At 46.3% G+C, this 21,386-nt stretch overlaps 1 protein-coding gene across 2 annotated transcripts in view; it reads left to right on the forward strand.

The window, feature by feature from the left end:
- The window catches only part of LOC143987101 (calmodulin, striated muscle-like), an 89,412-nt gene extending 72,515 nt beyond the window's left edge, over positions 1-16,897 (forward strand). For both annotated transcript variants that reach the window (XM_077485631.1, XM_077485630.1), the window contains 3 exons: positions 10,565-10,685; positions 16,206-16,283; positions 16,814-16,897. In XM_077485631.1, coding sequence (XP_077341757.1) covers positions 10,565-10,685; positions 16,206-16,283; positions 16,814-16,854 — 240 coding nt within the window. In that variant the 3' untranslated portion in view covers positions 16,855-16,897. The remainder of the gene's footprint in view (positions 1-10,564; positions 10,686-16,205; positions 16,284-16,813) is intronic.
- Positions 16,898-21,386: the final 4,489 nt, after the last annotated feature.

The following is a 21,386-nucleotide window of genomic DNA, read 5'->3' on the forward strand; positions in this document are numbered from 1 at the left end:
GATAGAAGGCAAGTTGGGATACGTCTGTTTTTAGCGGCTTGAATAAGTAATAGTGTTCTTCTAATACTGTCTCCTGCCTGTCTCTTGGGTATAAAACCCATTTGGTCTTGATGAATTAGGTGACCTATAAAATTATTCAAGCGAGACACAAGGACCTTAGCTAATATTTTAATGTCTAAGTTAAGGAGAGAAATGGGACGATAATTAGACCAGATAGTTAAATCTGATCGTGGTTTAGGTAACATAACTATAATAGAAGATAATGACTCAGGCTGAAGTAAATGACCCGACAGAAGGGAGTTGAAGGCTCTGGTTAAGACTGGTGTTAAAATATGCTCAAAGTTTTTATAATACGATGCCAAGTAGCCATCGGGGCCAGGCCTTTTATGTAATTTTAGTCCCTTTATAGCAGTCTGAACTTCATTAGTAGTAATAGGGCTTTCTAGTCTCTCTCTTTGTTCAATATCAAGCGTAGGGAGATTAATATTAGAAAATAGCCTGTCCGCATTGGCCTGATTGAAATCAGTAGCAGGGGAGTAAATTTTAGCTAATTTGGAACGAAACACCTCTAAAATTTTGACTGGATTACTGGTATGTGAATCACGGGACGTTTTCAATCTTATGGAGGATCTGATTTGATTTATTGAGCTTAAACTTCTGGCCATAAGGGAGTCTGGTTTATTAGCTTTGAGGTATTGTGTATGTTGGCGTTTACGGAGGAGTTTATCTGCCGAATCCGTTAAAAATAGATCTAAATCTAAATGGGCTTTATCTAATTTAGCATTATTAATGGCATTTGGGGAAGATTGAAACCTATCATGACAGGAAGTGAAGTTAGCTTCCAGCTTTGTAAACATGAGTTTACGTTCTTTTTTAAGCTTTGCAGCTAGTTGTATCAACTTACCCCGAACAACGGTTTTATGGGCTTCCCACAATGTCAAGTCGGAAGTGTCACCAGTATCATTAAATTAAACATAGTCATTAATCTCTTTGTAGAGATTGTAGAGTCTAATGTAGAGTCATTTATGCACCAGGTGGTATCATGTGATCTGGGTATTATAGAAGCAATAGTTGTGAATACGGCACAATGGTCGGACCATGTGAACGGGATAATATTAGATGATAGAATTTTAGGTAGCATACTAGAAGGGACCAGAATATGATCAATACGGGAGAAAGATTTATGTGGGTAGGAGTAATATGTAAAACGTCTACTAGTCGGATTGGTTTCACGCCATGTATCAACCAGATTATGTTTGGCAAGTAAATGTTGAAGATTAATCTTATTAGAGCTAGTGATAGGGGCTGGGGGAGACTTATCTAGAAAAGGAAATACCATCGTATTCGAGTCACCACATAGGACTACAGTACCAAATTTATGTGTCTCAACCACTTGAAAAAGATGGGATAAAAAAGATTCAGTTTTTTTATTTGGAGCATAATATGAAACAATTGTAATAGCTATATCTGCTATATATCCAGTAAGGAGTAGATATCTACCTTCGGAATCATTTAGTTGTGTTAAGAGGGTGAATGCCATTGTTATGATCCTCAGGTGGTGAGTCTGACTTAGTGGAAGGGGACCGCTCTTACGGCTCTGGTTCTGGTCTCTCTGGAATGGGAACAGGGAGACCGGAGCACAGCGGGGTAGGAGAGTCCAGCCAGGTGCAGCAGCAGGTACCGGATAGGAGAGAATCCTCAGGAGCAGGAACTGGCAGTGGCAGGCAGGCCGCTGGGAGGAGACTGCAGGCAGGATGGCGGGCTCTTCTGGATGCAAGGTACAGATGCAGGAACAAGCAGGAACTGGCAGAGGTGTCAGGTACAAGCAGGGGTTCGGCAACAGGTAGACAGTCCAAGAGAGGTCAAACAAGCCGGGGTCAGAGCAGGAGAGGTCAGCAGAGTCAGACGGAGCCAGGTCAGGTATCAGGTAGGTAGCAGATGAATCAACAGGTTTCTTCAGGCACAAGCTGCAGACGAACAGCACAGAATGACTGCAGCTGCTCCTTTAAAAAGGGCCACTGGCGCCAATAGCGCTAACGCGCACTCGTGCGTGCGTATGCCGCGCGCACATCCGAACGACGTGCACCCGCTCGTGCTTGGGGACGCGCGTGCCCACGACGACCCGCGGGACGAACGCGCGTGCGCGAACGGACACCCGATCGTGCAGAACGGGCGGATTCCTGACATTGCCCCCCCACAAGGGGCAACCTCCGGGTGCCCCTAACGACTCTCTTCTCAGGGTGTGCAGTAAAAAAGGCCTGAATTAGTCTATCTGCATGTAAGTTGGCAGCAGGTTCCCAGGAGTTATTCTCTGGACCATAACCCTTCCATTTAATTAAAAACTGACCTTGTCCATGACGTCTTCTAGAATCCAGAATGGCCTCCACCTCGTATTCCTCATTGCCGTCGATCAACACTGGGTCAGGAGGACCTGTTCCTCTACCGGGAAAAGGATCAGGTACGGCCAGCTTAAGCAGAGTTACATGGAAGACCGGGTGAATTTTCATGGAAACAGGCAAAGACAGTTCATAGGAAACTTCATTGATCCTCCTTTTAACTGGAAACGGACCCAGAAATTTGGGTGCCAACTTTTTAGAAGGGCAGGCTAATTTTAAATTAGAAGTAGAAAGCCATACCTGGTCCCCGACTTGAAGAATCAGTTCTCCCCTTCTTCCTCGATCGAAATTCCTCTTGCTATCCGCCTGAGCCTTGGCTATGGTCTCTTGGAGGATCTGGTTGTTCCGCTGCAGAAAAGATACGGTGTCCTGTACCGCTGGAACGTGGGATTCTGAAAGAATATCAGGGAGAAAGGACAGGTTAAAACCAAAATTAGCGAAAAACGGGGATTGGCCGGTGGTAGCATGGCTAGCATTGTTATAGGCGAACTCCGCCAAAGGTAAGAGGGAGACCCAATCGTCCTGGACAAAGGATGAAAAGCACCTAATGTATTGTTCAAGGGTTTGATTGGTGCGTTCCGTTTGTCCGTTGGTCTGCGGGTGGTAGGCGGAGGACAGGGCCAATTCTATTTTTAGGGCTTCACATAAGGCTCTCCAGAAACGAGAGGTGAATTGCACCCCTCTATCGGAAACAATATTGGAAGGTACCCTGTGAAGCCTGACTATCTCCTTGATGAAGATATGAGCCGTTTCCGATGCGGTGGGTGTTCCTTTCAAGGGTAGGAAATGGGCCATTTTAGACAAACGGTCACAGATCACAAAGATGGCTGTACAGTTCTGAGAAGGGGGAAGTTCCACAAGGAAGTCCATCGTGATCATCCGCCAGGGGCGGTCGGGCACGGGAAGTGGTTTCAGCAGACCCCAGGCCCGGTTCCTGGGGACCTTGTTCCGGCTGCACACAGGGCAGGAATTCACATATCTTTTGCAGTACTCCCTCATGCCTGGCCACCAGAAGGAGCGCTGTACCAGCTCCAGAGTCTTGCGGACACCGAAGTGCCCGGCGAGGGGATGATCGTGGAGGAGACTCAAGACCTTTATTCGGACATCCTCCGGGACAAAGATTAGATTGTCCTTCCAAAGCAGACCTTCTCTGGAAATAAGCGTAACTCCTGGAGGACTGGAGGACTCGAGGGAAGCTCTCTTTAACAGAGACAGGAGGTCCGGCTGGACGAGCAGAAAGGTGTTGGCTGGGAGGATGGTATCAGGGGGTGCGATGTCCTTGGGACTATCGAACATGCGGGAAAGCGCATCTGGCTTTATGTTTCTTGACCCGGGGCGGTAGGTAAGATGAAAGCTGAACCGGGAGAAGAAGAGGGCCCAACGGGCCTGCCGAGGTTTCAGACGTTTGGCGGTACGGAGATACTCAAGGTTCTTATGGTCTGTGTAGATAAGTATGGGGTGTACCGCCCCTTCTAGTAGGTATCTCCACTCCTCCAATGCAGATTTGATGGCGAGTAGCTCTCGGTCCCCCACATCATAATTTCTCTCTGCCGGAGAAAGTTTACGGGAAAAGAACCCCACGGGGTACATCAGGTCATCTTTACCTTGACGTTGGGATATCACCGCCCCTACTGCTACCTCAGACGCATCCACCTCCAGGATAAAGGGTCTTGACGGATCCGGGTGCCTGAGAACGGGAGCAGAGGTGAACAGACTCTTGAGTCTCTGGAAGGCGGCCTGCGCTTCGGGTCCCCAATGAAAGCGTGTATTCTGTTTGGTGAGCTGAGTGATGGGAGCGATGATGGCCGAGAACCCCTTTATGAATCTCCTATAAAAATTAGCGAAACCCACAAAGCGCTGGATCCCCTTCTTATCAGTGGGAGCTGGCCATTCGAGCACAGCAGAGACCTTTTGCGGGTCCATTTTGATGCCTGCTGGAGAGATTTCTAGGCCGAGAAATTGGATACACTGCTGCTCAAATTTACATTTCTCGGCCTTAGCGTAAAGTCCGTGTTGCCGGAGCCGGAGCAACACTCTGCTGACGTGCCCACGATGTTGTTCTAGGGACCCGGAAAAGATGAGAATATCGTCCAGGTACACAATGACGAAGATGTCCAGAAAGTCTCGGAAAACATCATTAATTAGGTGCTGGAAAGTGGCCGGGGCATTGCAAAGTCCAAAGGGCATTACTAAGTACTCGTAATGCCCAAAACGAGTCCGAAACGCAGTTTTCCACTCGTCGCCTGCTCGTATTCTGACCAGATTGTAAGCTCCCCGCAAGTCCAACTTGGTAAAAATGGAGGCTGATCTTAATTTTTGAAAAAGCTCCGGAATCAGTGGTAAGGGGTAACGGTTCTTAATCGTGATCCGATTTAACTCCCGGTAGTCCACACAGGGCCGAAGGGTCTGGTCTTTTTTTGTAACAAAGAATATTCCGGCACCGGCAGGAGATGTGGAATGACGGATGAACCCCTTCTTAAGGTTTTCGGTGATGTAGACCTTTAGGGCCTCCTGTTCTTTCTCGGACAAGGGGAAGACACGTCCGAATGGGATCTCTGCCCCAGGAAGGAGCTCGATGGGACAATCGTATGGGCGATGTGGGGGAAGAGAATCAGCCCCCCGTTTACTGAAAACATCCAGAAACTCTTGGTAGGATTCTGGGACTAACTGACACAAGTCCTGGTCTGGATCCAGACAGAGGAGTGTTCTGGGTTGTACCGGAGCTCCGGGCAAACAGTGATCCTGGCAGTAAGAGGAGAGGAACCTCACTTCCCCGGAAGACCAGTCGATGGAGGGGTTATGTGCCTGAAGCCACGGAATTCCCAAGATCACAGGGAAAAGTGGTGATGAGATAACGTCCAGGGTTAGTAGTTCAGTATGTTGGCAGGAAGTGGTAGTGGGTAGCGGAAGAGTCTCCTGGGTAACTCGGCCAGACTTAATTTGCGAACCGTCAGCCAGGAAGATGGAAAGTTCATGGGGTTTCTTCCGAAGGGGGATGGAGTGCAGACTGGTGAATGCAGCGTCGATGAAGCAGCCGCAGGCCCCCGAATCAAGGATAGCGCTGACGTGAATCATTCTTCCCTGCAGCTGGAATGAGAGCAGAAGAGCGACATGGAACGAGTTGGAAGGCAGGGTTACAGGGTTGTGAGATACAGAAGAAAGGCACTTACGTATCTTAACAGGGCAGTTGATCACGTAATGTCCTGGGCCACCGCAGTATAGGCATAAGTTCATCTGCCGGCGGCGGGCTCGCTCTTCAGGTGACAGAGTAGGCCGGAGTAGCCCGAGCTGCATAGGTTCTTCAGATGCTTGGGCGGCACTGGCAGGTCTCCCTTGAGAGGATGGTATGAAGAAGGGTGCTGAAGAAGGGGTCCTGGCGGACATCCAAGCTGGTCTTTGGGATTGGGTGGAGCGTTCTGCCCTACGCTCACGGAGCCTCCTATCAATCCGAATGGCTGAAGTGATTAAATCCTCCAAGGAATCTGGGGTTCCAACACGGGCCAACTCATCTTTAAGGCCCTCGGACAGGCCCAAGCGGAATTGGTGTCTCAGGGCCGACTCGTTCCACTGGGTATCTGCGCTCCAGCGTCTAAAGTCTGATACATAGTCCTCTGCCGACCTCCGGCCCTGCTGGAGCGCAGTTAATGCAGATTCTGCGGTAGCGGACCGCTGGGGGTCCTCGTAGAGCTGGGCCATTCCCTCAAGAAAGGTAGCAAGGGTCTGGGTGAGAGGACTGTCATTTTCCAGGAGGTGATGGGCCCAGGACTGGGGCTCTCCTTGCAGAAGGGAGATAACGAATCCCACTTTAGTAGCCTCCAGGGAAAAAGTCCTAGGCTGTAGAGCGAAGTAAAGCTGGCAGGCGTTACGGAAGGCCTGGAACTTGGAGCGGTCCCCAGAAAACCTCTCAGGAATGGGGACCCTAGGTTCAGGTGGAAGCGTCATCACGGTTGGTGGAATGGCAGGCTGAACAGGAGGGGGCTGAGGAGCGGTGATAGGAGGACCGGAGGTAGATAGCTGTTGCACACGTTCCTCCAGCCTGGAGTAACCATCCTGAAGGGACTTCACTGCTTGAGTCAGGGCCGCAAGATGCGAGCAGATCTCCTTCATGGCGGAGGCCCCTTCCGCAGACTCAGACATCTTGGCTGTTCGTACTGTTAAGATCCTCAGGTGGTGAGTCTGACTTAGTGGAAGGGGACCGCTCTTACGGCTCTGGTTCTGGTCTCTCTGGAATGGGAACAGGGAGACCGGAGCACAGCGGGGTAGGAGAGTCCAGCCAGGTGCAGCAGCAGGTACCGGATAGGAGAGAATCCTCAGGAGCAGGAACTGGCAGTGGCAGGCAGGCCGCTGGGAGGAGACTGCAGGCAGGATGGCGGGCTCTTCTGGATGCAAGGTACAGATGCAGGAACAAGCAGGAACTGGCAGAGGTGCCAGGTACAAGCAGGGGTTCGGCAAAAGGTAGACAGTCCAAGAGAGGTCAAACAAGCCGGGGTCAGAGCAGGAGAGGTCAGCAGAGTCAGACGGAGCCAGGTCAGGTATCAGGTAGGTAGCAGATGAATCAACAGGTTTCTTCAGGCACAAGCTGCAGACGAACAGCACAGAATGACTGCAGCTGCTCCTTTAAAAAGGGCCACTGGCGCCAATAGCGCTAACGCGCACTCGTGCGTGCGTATGCCGCGCGCACATCCGAACGACGTGCACCCGCTCGTGCTTGGGGACGCGCGTGCCCACGACGACCCGCGGGACGAACGCGCGTGCGCGAACGGACACCCGATCGTGCAGAACGGGCGGATTCCTGACAGCCATGGAACGGTGAAATCCAATAAGAGTTCCGCGTTGTTTAACCGTGGTAGAAGCGGTAAAAAATTGCGGGGTAGCTTTGTCAATAAAATGGGTTTCCTGCAAACAGATTATATGTGCCTTCTTGGCCGAGAAAGATCTCATTGCTTTTGTTCGTTTGTGTGGGATATTAAATCCTTGTACATTAAGAGATAAAATATTTATGGGGGCCATTAAAAGTCTAAGTAAACTAGCTCATAATAAGAACAATGACTTGAACTTAGAATACAGGTCACCATCTCGAGAGAAAAAAGAAGAGAAGAAAGAATAGAAAAAAGAAGAAAATAGCTTGGAAGAATAACCCTAATATGAAAAAACTATAATGCAATAAGAAATCACTTGGAATGAGAGCAACTCCTGAGAGTGAACAAAGGACTCACAGGGGCTCCACAGCCATCATCAGAGTCTCGCATAATAAAAGCAAGGGTCTGAGGATGGCGAAAGGGCAGAAAGTAGTTCCTAAAGTGACGAAGCATGCCGGAGAACCACAGGAACTATACAAAAAGCTTCTATACTATCATAATAATAACTGTATATATGTTATCCAGAAAAAAAAAGGGGGGGGGGGGGGTTGGAAAACTATCAAGACCATAACCTCAGGAAATGACCACATAAGTATCTTTGACTGATATGAGAGAGGGAGACAAAAAAAAAAGGGGGGGGGGGGGGGAATTTAAGTAAATAAGCAGTAAAAAAAAAAATAAAATTTATATAGAAGAGGGCCAGCAAAGAATTGTAAGCCATAAAGTTGCAAAAATTAGTAACTTAAAAATTAAGTTGTTTCAGAAAAAGTGGAATCCTGCAGTTCTGAAAAAGAGGAAATGTATCAAAGAGGAGAAAAAAATATATTTATTTTAAACACAGTCCATAGAGTCTTCAGTATTAGGAGGCTGATGTTCAAATCGACCACGTTTATGCTGATTATGGCGAGAAGGAGTAGATGACTTAGAGCTGGTTGCAGTGTTTTGTTGAGGGGACCTGGAGGCTGATCATCTGCGGGATTGGTCTTTAATTGTGGTTTGATCTGCAAGACCTAATTCAACCAAGGCTGACTGTAAGTCCTCTGAAGAGCGACATACATATCTGGTTTCCAGCTGTGTGAATTTGAGAAAGGAAACCCCCAATAAAAGGGAGCTGGTGCTGTTGAAGTATTTGTAGCTGTGGTTTAAGAGCTCGACTTTTAGCCACTGTAATAGGAGATAAATCTGAGAAGAGTTGGTATACTTGTCCTTGGAACATTAGGGAACCCTTTTCTCTCGCTGCTGCCAACAATTGTTATTTTGTACGAAAATAGTGCATCTTGGCAATTATGTCCCTGGGAGGGCCGTTAGGTTTACGTAGCGCTAACGCTCTATGCACTCTTTCCATTTCTAATCTCTCCATAGGGATACCAGGGTGCAATTCCTGAAATAAAGCAATCATAGTGGCATTCACATCCATGACAGTCTCTGGAATTCCCTTGATCCTCAAGTTGGCCCTTCTGTCCCTATTCTCCTGGTCCTCTAAACATGACTGAAATATGACATTCTCTTCTTTGAGACTATTAAATTCAGAAATGTAGTGCTGAGTTTGACTTTCAATATCATCTACTCGTATCTCTAATTCAGCTGTTCTCTGACCCAGCTCTCTAATTTCTCTTGTCAGTTTGTCAGTAATATGATCTGATGTCTGTTTCAAAGCCTTCTGTAAAATATGCTCAAATTTTTTAAATATGATAGATTGAAACTCTGATTCTAATACCAAAGCACCACAATCAGAGTCAGAGTCCTCAGTATTTTCTGTGGTGTTTATATTGGATTTAGGAGGTTTAGCCAGCTGTGAAGAATGAGGCTGTGAGGAGACTGCCGCAGCCATCTTGGAAGACGGCTGAGGTAATTTCTCTTTGCTTGTTCCACATTTAAATTTAGCTTTTGTACCCTTTAAAACCATATTTATATGTGCCTGAGTCTTAGTAGTAGGTTTTCTCTCATTTTGTGTAGAATTAGGGACTTCTGTGACCTGTAGTCCTCTGGCGCGTTTGTCACAGGAGCGGAGCTCTAAGCCGGCATTACCGTCCTCCTAGGCATCTGCGCATGCTCCCCAATGTAATTCTTTTTATTTTGTTCAGTTCTATGCAGTTTTACATCTAATTGTAAAACATCCCCTGATGAGCCCAGAGTGGCGAAAGATGTCAGGACAATCACTCCAATGCTATTATATTTTATAATCTGTTTTAAATTCCTAGATGTATCCTTAAACATGTGCGCATAAATTACATTGAAATTTTTAATTATGTTTTGTATGTAACAATAAAAATTCACATACTTACTGTGGAGCATTGTAATTAACTTTTTTCTTCTTTGCCGCCACCCCTAAAAATCCCGTCAACAATTTTCCTTTCTACATATAATGATATACATAAGCAAGTCAATTATTCTCAAAAGACCCAAATCCATTCATAAATTATGATATCTAACACCCTCTAACTGGCACTTTTGTTGGACTACTTGGTCTGCAGTTGAAAAATTTCTCTTACTGGTCAGATTGGCAGGATAAAATAAAGGAAGACAGAGAGTCTAGTATAGCCACCACATTTTAAGATTACTTAAACTGCGATCTAATCTGGTTTAAGATTTAATATGGCTTTAACCCCTTCCCGACCAGCCGCCGCAGTTGCACTGTAGCAGGTTGGCTCCCCTGGGCGAAACGACGTTACCTTACCTTGGTTCCCCTTTTGACCACTAGGTCACGGCGCGACGCCAGAGACAATGCACGTGCCCAGCGGTCGCGATGATCGCCGGGCACCCTCGATTGCTCCACACAGAGACAGAACGGAGATCTGTCAATGTAAACAGAAAGATCTCCGTGCTGTAAGGGGTGAGGAGAGCGATCTGTTGTTCATACTAAGTATGAACAACGATCGCTCTCCTCACTCAGGCAGTCCCATCCCCCCACAGTTAGAATCACTTCCTATGACACACAATTAACCCCTTGATCGCCCCTAGTGTTAACCCCTTCCCTGCCAGTGACATTTACATAGTAATCAGTGCATTTTTATAGCACTGATCGCTGTATAAATGCCAATGGTCCCAAAAATGTGCCAAAAGTGTCCAATCTGTCCTCCATAACGTCGCAGTCATGATAAAAATTGCTGATCGCCACCATTACCATAAAAAATAATAATAATAAAAATGCCATACATCTTTCCCCTATTTTGTAGATGTTATAACTTTTATCTACTGAAGACATGACATACAAACTGCTTCCCATGGGTGTATTGATACACAAGGCAGACTTCTATGTAATTCACTTTGTAAAGTCCTCTACAATCTTTAACTGTTTTCTGTTTCTAGGATGGCGATGGCTACATTAGTTCTGGTGAGCTTCATCTTGTTATGGTAACCCTTGGTTTAAAGATAACAGATGAAGAGCTTGATGAAATGGACAGAGAATATGATAAAGTAAGTTACGAAGGTAGGTTGCATTTTGATCAGTCTTTATAATCTTTTGCTTATTGGGACATTGGGCCTCTTGTTGGCAGGGGAACTATTCCCATGCACACTCTGTGTGAGCACAGCCAGATGTATACCCTGTACAAGTCAATGGTCTGCTCTGCTGTATTTCACATGTAACCATGCATTAGGGCCTCTGATGGTCCCTGGACAGTTTGTGTCTAGGACTGGCAGTTCTAGCTCCAGTTCCCAGTCCAGCTTGTAGCTGGACAGAGAAGCACTCTGCTATGGCTGTATAGTTTAGCTACATTTGTACTCAGCAGTCTAATTGCCCGACTGAAGTGTCACTAATTCCACATCATAAAAAGCTATCAATAAATGGTGTGTTACATGCTGTCCATACTCACTCAGTCACTATGAGATGCATTTTCTCTATTTTGCAAAAACCTGGTTGATCCTGCTGCTCTATAGCGCCCCCTCCTGTCCATGTCCCAAATTCAGCTAGAGATTTTGCCGCTGTGGAGGCAACTCTGCACATGCTCAGTTTTTATTGAGTTTCTATTCTGAGCATTTCCTCCCTATCACATCTGAGAAGCCCATGGGAATATAGAGTCACACATCTGGGCGTATACACAATGGTAAATGAAAGCCCACTCCCTCCCTCCTTCTCCTTCATACCCACTAACCAGCTAAACACAATTTGGCTGGAATATTACATGTAGATTGATGAAGGCTTCACCTCCCTCTTATTCCAAGACAAAGGCTGGAAGTGGGGGGGGGGGGGGTGACACAGCCTGTGACTGACAGAAATCCACCCACACCATGTTATCCACCCACGCTTTATTGATATTATTATTATTATTTTTTTTACTCTGAATTCTGAAAGCTGTTTTTTTTTTTTTGAACATGTGACCAGCAGCAGAGGACTAGAAGCTCCTCCTGCTAATGTTTGAGATGAGATTTTCAGTCTCTTTGGTCCTGGTCCTCCTGACCAGCCCCCATGGCCCTACAGGCATGGGGTGCGGATCCATGCAATTCCGAGCCTCGGGGCTGGATAGCCCGAGGGGAAGCAACTGCAGGGACAGGCCTGAATGGATATGAGGCCATAGTGATTCAAAGGTGGTCTAGTGCCTTCTCATCTAGGGAGAGGCCCAGCAACTGGAGAAATATCCAGGGGAAGACCCTTCGGGATAAGGTAATGCGTAAGGCTGGTTTCTCAGAAGGAGCCTGGAGGGTCAGTTGAAGGACACTTTGTGGATCTATATTCATACGGTATCGCCGGACTGGCTGAAAGATACTGGTACCATATCATAGTTCTCTAAATGTATCTACGTCCCTCAGTTACATTCAAGTCTGTGGCAGAGACTTTTGCTTCTCAAGTGGTCTACATTCAAGTCTGTGGCAGAGACTTTTGCTTCTCAAGTGTTCTACATTTAAGTTTGTGGCAGAGACTTTTATTTATCAAGTGTTCTACATCCAAGAGAGATATACACCACCGCTCAAAGGCAGGTCCTGGGAACTCAGAGATTATTGCTCCAGGTGAAGGGATCTGGGTGCGAGCCACAACATGCAGATAATGTGGATAATGACAGAACTCTGGATGGCCGCACTCCAAAGCTAAAACGATGCTTTATTCAAATAATATTTAGGAACAAAGCAAATTACATCACAGCAAAAGGTGCTAACAGCTGATGCATTTCGCACTAAAGCTAGTGCTTACTCCCCCAGCTATGAGTAAGCGCTAGCTTTAGTGTGAAATGCGTCATCACCCAAACCGTCCCCTCTGTTCTTCTCAAGACCTCCTACTCTCAAGCTCTCTCATTTCCTCCTCCCACACTCGTCTCCAGGATTTCTCCAGAGCCTCTCCAATCCTCTGGAACTCGCTACCTCCACTGGTCCGGCTATCCCCTACTCTTGCTACCTTCAGGCGATCCCTGGAAACTCATCTATTCAGGGAAGCCTATCACGTCTCAAACTAATCTCCTACCACTTCCATCAACTCATTCCCGACAGTTATAACCTTCTGTACCACCTGCCCCACCCTTTTAGATTGTAAGCTCTTCTGAGCAGGGCCCTCTTGATCCTCTTGTATTTAATTGTATTGTAACTGTATTGTCTCCCTTTTATGTTGTAAAGCGCTGCGTAAATTGCTGGCGCTATATAAATCCTGAATAATAATAATAATAATAAGTAGGTTGTGCTTTGCTGCAGAAGAGAAAAAAAAGTTCCAAGTACCAGGGACATCGTCCATCTTGGGACCCAGGATGCCTACGGTGGGAAATCCCACGTGTGTGAGACTACCTGGGACTGTGCTGACTGATATGGGAATTAGTTTGTTACCGCAGGGGCGTTTTGTCCTGTATACGTCAGGAGACGTTGAGGCCCTTGGGATGCTCTTCAGAAAGTGTGAGGGACTAGCTGCAAGTCCCTGGCCATTTGTTCGTTGTCTCCGGTGTGGAGAATACCTGTTTAAGGTGGAACAACCCATCGTGCCGCCTAGGGCCTACCGCATGGACTGGGCCACGGGCATTGCCACTGAGGAGTCTATTATCTACACTCCTATGGTGAGGCCTACAACCTCTACATTATCTGCTGCTGCCAGTGTCCCGGAGGGAGATGTTGTTACTGCCGTTACTGGAGGAACTACTCCGGATGTCATGGACACTACTTCACCCACTGTCACCACTACTACCGGGCCTGCTCAAAAGAGAGTGGGCTATGTCAAGGCCTCCTGCGGCCGCAGTAGAAGTCCATCTTAAAGCTTATCCAAACCGGATCGGAGGAAGGAGATCGTCCCAGAGAAGTCCGCCACAATTACTGGTGAGAAATCTGGGGCAAGTGTGTTGAGCGGTACTGTGAATAATTATCTGCCAGCAGAGGAGTTGGGGGATTCGGAGTTAGAGTCTCTCTCCAATGTAGGTGATGATGATCTTTTTGAGACTTTGTCCCAGGAGATGTTGTGGGAAAATGCAGATGTGGCCACATGGATATGAGGTCATAGTGATCCAAAGGTGGTCCGGTGGCGTCTCATCTAGGGAGAGGCCCAGCAACTGAAGAAGCATCAAGGGGAGGACTCTTCGGGAGAAGGTAATGCGTAAGGCTGGTTTCTCAGAAGGAGCCTGTAGGCTCAGTTGAAGGACATTTTGTGGATCTATATTCATACGGTATTGCCGGATACTGGTACCATATGATAGTTCTCAAAATTTATCTATGTCCCTCAGTTACATTCAAGTCTGTGGCAGAGACTTTTGCTTCTCAAGTGTTCTACATTCAAGTCTGTGGCAGAGACTTTGCTTTACTTAACACCTGCTGGCTGCTAGGCCTAGTGAGAGGAGGTCTATCCGGAGGTTGTGAGAATCCAGCTGTGAAACGTTTATTCTCTGGATTTTGCAGTTCCAAAAAGTACCTGAACTTCCTTTCTAACTCTCTACCTTTTATTAAGAAACTGTGTTATCATCTAAAATAAATAACTCAAAAGAGGATCCAGTGTCAGTTTCTGCATTTCTTTGGGCCATCTACCACGGAAGCCCTAGACGGAGGTGAGGTCAAGAACGCAACGGTAAGCCCAACAAAACCAGCAGCTCCTTCGGGGGTCAGTGCTACATATATAATTACAGTGCTATCATCCACATACAGAAATAGAAGGAGCAATATCAATTAAACTGTGTGTGTTTAGTTTCACTTTAAAGCGGGAGTCCACCGGGACTCTTTTTTTTTTTTTTTAAAAGCCAGCAGCTACAAATACTGCAGCTGCTGACTTTTAAAATAGTGACACTTACCTGTCCAGCGCGCCCGCGATGTCGGCACCCGAAGCCGATCTCTAGGTCGTCTGTCGGGTCCTGCCGCCGCCATCTTGGGTATGGGAATCAGGAAATGGAGCCTTTCGGCTTCATTTCCCGGTTCCCTACTGCGCATGCGCGAATCGCGCTGCGCAATAAGGACGCTCCCCGCTGCCTCTGGGATCTGTGTGTTTCCCAGCAGGCAGCGGGGCACTTGCGGGAAGGGGCGGGCACTTGCGGAAAGGGGCGTAAGTTACGCCCCTTTCCGCAGAGAGCTATCCCGGAAGTGGGTGCAGTTACCTGGATTATCCAGGTAACTGCACCCCCCTCCCCCCTGAAAGGTGCCGATTGTGGCACCGGAGGGGGGGAGGGTTCCGATGAGCGGAAGGTCCACTTTAGGGTGGACCTCCGCTTTAAGTGCCTCTCTAGCTAAATGTAGAAGTCATCTTGACTCTGTTACTTTTCTGTGTGGAATTTAGTTGGGCTGACTATAGAATCCAGGCAGTTCTCACCGGTCACTACTACAGGATAGAACATAAATACCGATGTACTATGGCATACCTCCCAACTGTCCCTGATTTGGAGCAATGTCCCTCTGTCCCTCTTTCCTCCTCATTTGTCCCTCATTTTGGTCTGATCTATATAGATGTATATAAAATGCACTTTTTATCTATCAAAAAGTGTTTCCCAGCGCTAAACCTTTCATTTGATTTCTAAATTGCTGCATTTGCAAATTCCAAAAGCCAATATATAAGCAATAGTAATGGTAAAAAAACACTTGTGGGTTTAACAAATCTTAATTTTTGTTTGTACAATTCTCCTTTAAGGGGGTGTGGCAAGGGGTGTGTCCTATGCCTGCATACTTTTTTGTGATAGGTGTCCCTCATTCCCATCTCAAAAAGTTGGGAGGTATGCTATGGTGTGGTTCCCTTCCCTCCATTCAAGTTCTGTAGCTTTTGACACATAGAGCACATGTGGCTACATATATTCTGGAGTAAAGTCTCAAAGTTTACATTGTCTAAGCACGCTCTGACCCCCCCTCCAGCAGAGATTGGCTACCCAGCTCAGTCTGCTAACCCCAGCAGTGACTTTGCAGCACATTGATCTTTAATGCAGCACATTGATCTCTAATGCAGCATAGAAGGGTAGGTATGGGGGGGGGGGGGGGGGTAGCAGGTCACGCTGAGCTGCTGGGGAAGCAACACAACTTAGTACTTTTGCTTTGAGATTGACAATTGTTTGTTCCACAATGTCCACAGCTACAAAGTTTAGTGTGGACTTGTTTTTATAAAGCTCATGAATCACTTTTTGGGAATATGTAAATACTGGAATGTACCTACCCTGGCTACAGGTGCACTACCACAGATATTAAACTCAAAATCAATTAAACACAATCTTTAGATGTGGTAAGTGCATTTGTTTTCTTTTTTAGGCTTTACCCCTCTCTGTTTTCACTTGATGATCCAGCCAGTAATACATCGCCTGTATTAGGGTGCCTACTCTCTGGATGAGGGAGAAACAGACGCCTTTGGATAGCAGCATTATTAATAATGGGGGGGAGGGGAGTGTTAGATGCACTAGCAGATTTAGATGCACAAACAAACTAAAGCCAAATTCCAGCTCACACGTTTTTAAGCAGTTACAGTAACAATGTTTTCTTTTGGGATATAGGTTTTACATAAATAAATAAAAGATGATCAGTGTAAGCACCCCTGTCAGTGTTAAATTGTTTATCTCAACACTCTTAACCATTGCATCTGCAGAAATGATTGGTCTGATGAAAAACCTACTTGAACAAAAGAAAAAAGAACAAGAAAACGAACGTACCACATCTGAAACAGGTAAGCAACAATATAATGCTTGATATTGGGTTGAATACCGCTTTACTGCAAATTATCATTTAAATTAGTTGGTGAGAAGAGTTTGAACTTGCTGCTGTAATGGTGAGGATGATTTTCTCCACATTGGCTGCAGCTAGAAGTCAGCGAGGCCTTGTTCAAAAGCAAATTTTAGTTGCCCTGAATCACTGTCAGGTGATTTGGGCTTTTTGGGCTTTCTTTTTCTTTTTTACCCTGATGATCCAGCCAGTAACACACCTCGTGTATTAGGGTGCCTATTCTGTGGATGAGGGAGCAACAGACATCGTTGGACAGTAGCACATTTAATAATAGCGGGGGGGGGGGGTAGTTTTAGATGCACTAGCAGATTTAGAGATACAAACAAACTGAAAGCAAACTCCAGCTGTTATAGTAACATTTTTTTTTATTTTAAGATAAAAGTTTTTACACAAATAGATAAAGACTGCTCATTGTAAGCACCCCTGTCAGTGTTAAAAGATTTATCTCAACACTCTTAACCGTTACATCTGCAGGTTTGATTGGTCTGGTGCAAAACCTACTTGAAAAAAAATAGAAGAACAAAAACCTGAAAATGAACGCACCACATCTAAAATATGGTAAGCTGCAATATAATGCTTGCTTTTGGGGTTAAGACTGCTTTGCTGCAAATTATAATTTATATTAGTTGGTGAGAAGAGTTTGGACTTGCTGCTGTAATGGTGAGGATGATTTGCTCCACATTGGCTGCAGCTATAAGTCAGCGAGGCCTTGTTCAAAAGCAAGTGTTAGTTGCCCTGAATCACTGTCACACTCCGATATTCCTATATATTTTAAAATGTATTAAAACATGGATGGTGTCAGTAGAGTAGAGATCAGTGTCAGTAGTGCAGTGGATCGTGTCAGTAGAGCAGTGGATGGTGTCAGTAGGACAGAGATTGGTGTCAGTAGAGCAGTGGATGGTGTCAGTAGGACAGAGATTGGTGTCAGTAGGACAGAGATCGGTGTCAGTAGTGCAGTGAATGGTGTCAGTAGCAGGGGGAATCTGCACTGCACGGGGTGATTAGGGTGTGCCCAGGTATAGCTGACACACCCCGTATGCACACCTATGTTTGCATGAAACTTTTCCTTAGAAGCATTAATTCTGGTGTAATTGCTAAACAAAAAAAACTTGTTGCCAGTCTAAATGCCCACAATAAGATTTCAGAGATCCCTAATCAACCTGCCAAATTTATATTTAATAAATAAATCTTTAATCGAAATGCCTCCAATATAACCAGGTGAAGCTTAGAATGTTTTTGGAGTTACACGAGCTTGAAAGGCTACTGTTATTGGATAATCTAGCTGCTGGTGGTGGGCTCTTTAATATTGGCTAATGAAAGAACCACTATGGATAGCTGCTGGCACGTTACCTGTTGGTGGTGGGTTATTTAAATGATAACTCCACTTTTGTGGGATAAAAAAATATAGTAAATAAAAAATATAGCATATACAATTGTGACACAAACCATATTGTAATTTAAAAGACAAGTATGGGTTTGTTTTTTTCTCCTCATCATACTTACCGAGGTGGATGCTGCATCTGCCCCCCCCGCACCTCTACACTGAGAACCGAGCGATCAAACACCGCCGATGGCTCAGTTCTCAGAGCTCTCTGAGCAGAGAGATGTTGCCTCTCAATCAGCAGCTCTCTTCTCTGCTCCTCCACGCTCACTGAGCTGTGGAGGGGGTGGGGAGTGGTCGGCTCCAGCTCTCAGCGGCTCGCTGAGAAGCTAAGACTGGTGTCAATCCAGGCTCCTGGTGGATCCAGACTTTATTGTCGGGATGATGTGGTGCCTGGACTGATTCCAGTGACATCAGCAGATAGCGGACTTCAGACCGCTTTCTGCTAAAAACGGGTCACAGAAGTGCAAAACAAATTCTACTCCTGTGATCCATAGGAGAAGCCCAGCCAAACGAGCTCAGGCTGGACTTCTCCTTTAATGTTATTAACAATTTCCTTTTAAATCCATAGCTCTGTAATTTTCTGTAAAATTCAAATGCAATATGCCAGCCTGGAGGCCTTCTGTACACAGCTGGTGTATAGAACTTCCCCAGAAATGTGGCTCACTAATTTACCCGAAAGTCTGCAGTAAGATACATGTTAAATTTTAGAGGAGATACTCCTAAAAGTGGAATCACTTCCAAAGTTATGCAGACCCTGAAACTTTCCTCATTAGAGCCCTGCAAGTGCATCAGCTGATCAATATTGAAAAAGTCACTCCCATAAAGAATCAGTATCCAAAAACATAGAAGAACAAACAGCTATTCTTTCAGAGGACAAACAGGTAGGAATATGCAACAGATCTTTTTCAAATCCTTGTGATATTCACTGGTCACCCAGGGGGGATTGTTTTATTTCTCAACAAATTGGAATTAATCTTTAACATTGGCTAGCCACTCACTACTGTTTTTTGTTTTTCTTGCAGAGTTTCTACAAATGATGACGGCAAAGTGAAGACTGTGCAGAATGTTTTACATTTCTTGTACAAAGATGTTCATTTGCCTTTCTTTGCTTGTAACCTAATAAATGTCCCCCCTTACTGATTCCATATATGGTAATATCTAGAATTCAATAGACATGTGCATTCGTTTTCGTCCGAATGCATTTTCGTCCGAATTTCAGGTATTTTCGTTTTCGTTTTGACAAACGATAACGAAAGTGCAGATTCCGAAAAACGACAGATCCGACATAAATAAATGCTTTTTTTCGTTTTCGTTGTTACAACAGTTCGATATAGAATAGGAGATTCGAAGTGACCGTTCGATATAGAATAGGAGATTCGACGTGACTCCATATGTCTATTGAACCTGTGGTCAAATGTGCCTAAGTTTCGTTTACCTCTATTAGTCCTATTATATAGAAAAGCTTCGACAGAGAGTAAATATTCGACATAGAGAGAACAGAATCGACAGAGAGAAACGATACTGGAATTGGGTGGGGGAAGTAAATTAAAAAAAAATAATGATAATATTCGACGGGATCGTTGCACGTTTATAATAATATTCGACGGGATCGTTGCACGTTTATAATAATATTCGACGGGATCGTTGCACGTTTATAATAATATTCGACGGGATCGTCGCAACTATACGACACTGCAATCGTACATTTCGGCAATCGAATGCTCCGCCTATAGGCTATATAGTTTAGCAGCTCCATCGAATCTTCTTTATCCATTCGACAGACACCATAAGCCTTCCAAGACAGATTCGACCGTAATTCATGTGGATTTTCGGACGAATGCAATTTTTGCACGAAAAACGAAATAAATAAAAATGAATTTCGGGAGTAACTAAATAAATAAAATTTACGGACGAAAACGAAAAAACGAAACGAAATATTCTAGTCTGCACATGTCTAGAATTCAATTTGGGTACTTGGGGGTGGTGGTGGTTGGTTGTTTGCTTGTACTGCCTTCCCATCCACCGATCGCACAAGGGGTGCCGCCTTCCCATATCTCCTCTGGGGGGGGGGGTTGGCATTAGTTTGACCCCCCAAAATATTTAGCACCGGCCGCCACTGCTGTAGATAAAGAGGAGAACCAGAACCTTCAGGAGGAAGAGTGGGTTGGATAAAAAAAAGTTAGCAGTGCCTCCACCCAGGTCAAGGCCTCTTTGAAGATGGGAGATTCCCTTCCTTAGAAATTCATCAGTAATTTAATCAAAGTAATTGGGAGCAAACCACATACCATTGCAACCAGCATAATAACATTAACCATAAGTATATAGATGCACACAAGTGTAGAAATTATACAAACTCTTTATAAGAAAATAATTACTAATAGTACATACATCCAAGGTGCAAACAGGTATTATCAGCAAAAGGCCCATCAAGAGTCCTGGTAGAGTTGTGCACATATATCCGGGTATATCTATTTATTTCTAAATATGGAAAAAATGCCTTGCGAGCTTCCAGAGTATATCACCTAAATTATCCTTAAGGCTGGGTTCACATTGCAGCGATGCGGGAACGCTGCAAATCCACTGCGGGTTCCCGCATCACATGCCTCCCGGCGGCAGTTCACACTGCCCTATGCGAACTGCTGGGAGTGTCAGGCCGCGTACACACGCGCGGACTGTTCGCCCAACCTTGTTCGGCAAACAGTTTGTCAAACAGTCCGCTCAAAATTTGCATGAGCGGACTTGCCCACACACGAGCGGACTGTTTGACGAACAAGGTTGGGCAAACAGTTCGCTCAACTTTTGAAATGAACGGACTCGCCCACGTAAGGAGGAGGCAAATCCGCCCATTTCGAGCGCGTGTACAGGTAGGCGGGGCCCGCGAAGGAGACGTCGCGGGCTCCGCCGCCTGGAATGGGCTTAAAGGGGAACCCCAACGCCGAAAAAAATCGGCGTGGGGGTTCCCCCCCAAGTCCACACCAGACCCTTGTCCGAGCACGCTACCCGGCCGGCCAGGAAAGGGGGGCGAGCGAGCGCGCCCCCCCTCCTGAGCCGTACCAGGCCGCGTGCCCTCAACATGGGGGGGTGCCTTGGGGAAGGGGGGGGCCGCGCGGCCCCCCCACCCCAAAGCACCTTGTCCCCATGTTGATGAGGACAAGGGCCTCTTCCCGACAACCCTGGCCGTTGGTTGTCGGGGTCTGCGGGCGGGGGGCTTATCGGAATCCGGGAGCCCCCTTTAAGAAGGGGGCCCCCGGATACCGGCCCCCCACCCTATGTGAATGAGTATGGGGTACAATGTACCCCTAACCCATTCACCTGTGAAATAAAGTACAAATAAAAACACAACACAGGGGGAAAAAATATTTTATTGCACAGCCGGGGGTCTTCCGTCTTCGGGGGTCTTCTCGCCGGACTCCTCCGCTATGTGTGTGTAGCTCTTTTGCCAGCGGAGGAGTCCGGCTTTCTTCCTCCCCGCCGCCGGCCTCTTCTCCCGACTTCGGGGGTCTTGTCCCCCTCTTCGGTTCTTCTGCCGGGCCACCGCGCCTGGTCCGGTGGCCCGGTCTTCTGTCGCCGTCTTCCGTTCTTCTGTCGCCGCCTTCGGTTCTTCTGCCGGGCCACCGCGCCTTCTTGTAGCTCTTTTACAGGCGGTGGCCCGGTCTTCTGTCG

This window comes from Lithobates pipiens, unplaced genomic scaffold (assembly GCF_037356315.1).
Source record: "Lithobates pipiens isolate NorthernLeopardFrog02 unplaced genomic scaffold, aLitPip1_a1.2 Scaffold_18, whole genome shotgun sequence".
In the NCBI taxonomy this organism is placed as follows: Eukaryota; Metazoa; Chordata; class Amphibia; order Anura; family Ranidae; genus Lithobates; species Lithobates pipiens.